The sequence below is a fragment of the Prunus mume genome, linkage group LG2 (assembly GCF_029339155.1).
Source record: "Prunus mume cultivar Tortuosa linkage group LG2, ASM2933915v1, whole genome shotgun sequence".
Lineage (NCBI taxonomy): Eukaryota > Viridiplantae > Streptophyta > Magnoliopsida > Rosales > Rosaceae > Prunus > Prunus mume.
In genome coordinates, this window is record NC_142699.1 from 44,484,660 (window position 1) to 44,488,298 (window position 3,639).

The following is a 3,639-nucleotide window of genomic DNA, read 5'->3' on the forward strand; positions in this document are numbered from 1 at the left end:
GTAAAATATATATAAATATGAGCTTGTCACCAAGTTGTGGTGACAACCTTAGATGAGCCAATCTTGGAGTTGGAGGCTCATTTGAGTGGAGCGTTTGAGGCAAACAACTCCAAGGCCAAATCCAGTGGGCCAACGAAGGGGTTGGATGACGGACCATCAAAGGTTGAGAAATCTAGGAAGGTTCAGTTGAAGGCCAAGCCTCTAGTCCTCAAGAATCAAGTAGCGACCAAGGTGGTATCACATCTAAGGTCGATGAGAAAAAAGAGAATGACCATGAAATGGTCGGGAATGTTAGGGGTAAACCCCAGTGAGAGAAGACAAGCCAAAGCCAGAAGAAAAGGCTAAGGCTATGGCCGATGTTAAGGCCATAGAAGCTTCAGAAAATCTAGAAGGCATTTTGGCTGACGATGAAGAACTTTATGGGGAAGATGAAGAGTACAGTGATGAGGAGTATTTCGAAGAACTTACAGAAGAAGTTATGGAGCAACTTGCTAAAGAACACAAGGAAGAGATGGCCAAGTTTGAAAATGAACTAAAAGTGGGCAAGGCCAAGGTGAAGTTTGGGGACTTCGATGAAGTTGAGGCCATGGTCATCACACTTCCGTTATTTTTCAAAGCTCAATAAGGTCAACCAAATTCCATGGATGGGGATGTGTTCGATGAAATCGAATCCATGGTTCAGATGGGAGAACCAAAGGAAATCAAAGTGATTCGGGAAATCCTGAACGTAGAGATGGCTCACTCTCAAATCTTGGTGCCAAATTTAGAGAAGAAAATGTCGGAGAAGGTGTGCTACGAAATGCCCACTAAGAAGATGACTTCCCATCTTAAACCTCTATACGTGTGTGCTCATTGTGATGGGATTCTAGTGAGCAAAGTTCTAGTCGACATAGGAGCCATGGTGAACATCCTCCCAGCCTCAGTGATGAAAAAATTGAAGAAGAGTTCAGACGATTTAATCCCTACCGAGACAACGGTCAGTGGCTTTGTGGGAGATATCACAAGATCGAAGGGGATAATCCCACTCCAAGTTAGAGTAGGAGGAAAGGTCAGGGTGACAACCTTCTTCGTGGTAGAAACAACGGCTCATTTTAGTGCGTTGTTGGGCCGAGATTGGATCCACGAAAGTATGTGTGTCCCTTCCTCGCTTCATCAGACTCTACAATTTTGGCATAAGGATGGGAGTGTGGAACTAGTTCAGGCCGACTCACGGCTTTTCATGGCTTCAGCCAATGCGGTGGAGGCCAGATTCTACGAGGATGATCTTAGTCCTTTTTATTTCACTGGGTCAGATAAGAACGGCTGACCTACGGGAGTCTCGACCCAAAAATTGATATACTTGGGGCCACACGATGCCCAAGCAGATGGTGAGCACCCCACGATGGCTGATTTCTTCTCTCTCAATGAGTGATACAACCATTGAGGAAGAGAAGAGGGCCGTAGTGGAAGACACTTTGAGACGGCTATATGGTTTTTGGGCCGAGAGAGTGGCCGAACATGGGTCCACCGCTCATTTGGTGGAATTCCTCTACGAAGGTCCTGAAGATGATGCACTTGAACTCGAGGAGGTCGAGTTGGCACCAACTGAGATGGACGATTCAAAGGTGAAAGTCCAAGATCCGCTATTGGAGATCAACCTAGGAACGGAAGACAACCATCGGCCGATCTACATTAGTGGCCTAATGGAGCAGGAGCTTAGGACCAAGATGGAAGAGCTTTTGAGCGAGTTCAAGGATTGCTTTGCTTGGGATTACACAGAGATGCCTGGATTGAGTCATGACTTGGTCCAGCATCGCTTACCAACAACGGAGGATTTCAAGCCCTTCAACCAGCCACCTCATCGAATGTCGACTGAAGTAGAATTACATGTTAAGGAAGAAATTGTAAGGCTTGTTAAAGCCAAATTTATTAGGCCAGCTAGGTATGAAGAATGGCTTTCAAATATTGTACTTGTAAAGAAAAAGACGGGAGCAATAAGAATTTGTGTTGATTTTCGTAATCTCAATCTTGCAACTCTTAAAGATGAATACCCTATGCCTATGGTTGACCTCATAGTTGATGGGGCAGCCAAGCATGAGATCTTATTCTTCATGGATGGGCACTCAGGCTATAATCAAATTTTCATAGCCGAGGATGTCCACAAGACATCCTTTAAATGTCCCGGTTCTATTGGAACCTTTGAGTATGTGGTGATGCCATTCGGCCTCAAGAATGCTAGGGCCACATATCAACGAGCGATGAATGCTATCTTCCACGACATGATCGGTCGAAACTTGGAAGTTTACATCGATGATGTAGTTGTGAAGTTGGTCTGTCCTTGCAAGTGCACAAGATTGATGTAGTATAGCGTTTGACAAGTCCAAGTATCGTTCCCACAAGGATTCCAAATTAATCTAATATTCAAATACCTAAATTAAATCTAACTGATACGCAAGTAAATTTGTAGAGATTGTTGTTGTGAAAGTTTATGAAACAAACAATGAAATTAATAAAAGCAATTGAGAATAAAAAGGTTAAATTTTAAGGTTGAAAAACAATGATGAAGGTCTAGGGTTTCAGAATCAACCACAAGCAATCCAATTTAGATTTCAATGCATTCAAAAGATTCTTTTGATTCTTTAGATGATAATTCCCGTATCTAAGTCCTTTTCAGGCACTCAGACCATAGTTTTCCTTAAGTGTAAGATTCTTTTCTAGTTCAGACAAAGATCATATATCCAATCCTACAATCTATCCTGGTTAAGGCATAAATTTAACAAGTTGAATTCATTATGTTCTAGAAAATGAGAGAACCAAGCAAACCATTATTCTTCGTCAAGCAATAATGTAATTCACCACACTTAATCACAAGAAGCTAATTGAATTATATTGCGAGTTCTGCCTCAAATTCATCTTCCAAGTTACTCATGTTCAAAGAAAACATAATTGGAAAACTAGAAAACATAAAATAAAACTTATGGATTGTGACGATGCTTGAGAACTTGATGATGGCAGCGACTGTTTTACTCTCCTTCAAATTCCAGCATAAGAGAACCCTATTTTCTGGTCTTCTTTAAATAAGGAACAAATCCTCTTTTGACTTGGTAACTATGCTTTCTTAGTTTGGCTTCAATTGTCTTTGATGAGTTGACATCCAAAATCCTACTAAATATAGGATCAGACTTCAGAAAATAACTCCACATCCTTATAGACACTTTCCAAATGCAATTTACATAAATTAAACTCCAAGGATTGGACTTCAAATGGATTATTTTGCAAAACTCGCAGAACACATTCTGCCCGAACTATCTGTACTAAAACGGCCACAACTCTTTCCACCCATGTCCAAATCACAAACCGTAAAATTCTACATAAACTAACATCCGTATCTTTCCAACGATATAAGGCTCAACATCTGGTTTGCTATGTGGAAGTACAGTATATTCTGTCAAGTTGACTGTTCTGCACAGCACATTCTGCTCCTAGGATTTCACACTATATTTCAATCCCAAAATTGCTCCTTTTGCTTGCTTTTCCATCTTTACTATTCAAACCTAGTAAAACATAAAAATTAGTAAAAATGGACTAAAATCACTCAAGAACATGGCAAGAATATAGGAGAAAGATAATAAAAATATACAAAATAATGGTTATATCAGA

At 40.7% G+C, this 3,639-nt stretch overlaps 1 protein-coding gene across 1 annotated transcript; it reads left to right on the top strand.

Moving 5' to 3' along the window:
* Positions 1-640: 640 nt before the first annotated feature.
* LOC107880301 (uncharacterized) lies at positions 641-1,306 on the top strand. The gene has a single exon (XM_089044641.1). The coding sequence runs from the start codon at positions 641-643 to the stop codon at positions 1,304-1,306; it is 666 nt and encodes a 221-aa protein (XP_088900767.1).
* The last annotated feature ends 2,333 nt before the right edge of the window (positions 1,307-3,639 follow it).

Coding starts and splice junctions, on each gene's coding strand:
- LOC107880301 (XM_089044641.1), top strand. CDS start 641: ATGGATGGGGATGTGTTCGATGAAATCGAATCCATGGTTCAGATGGGA.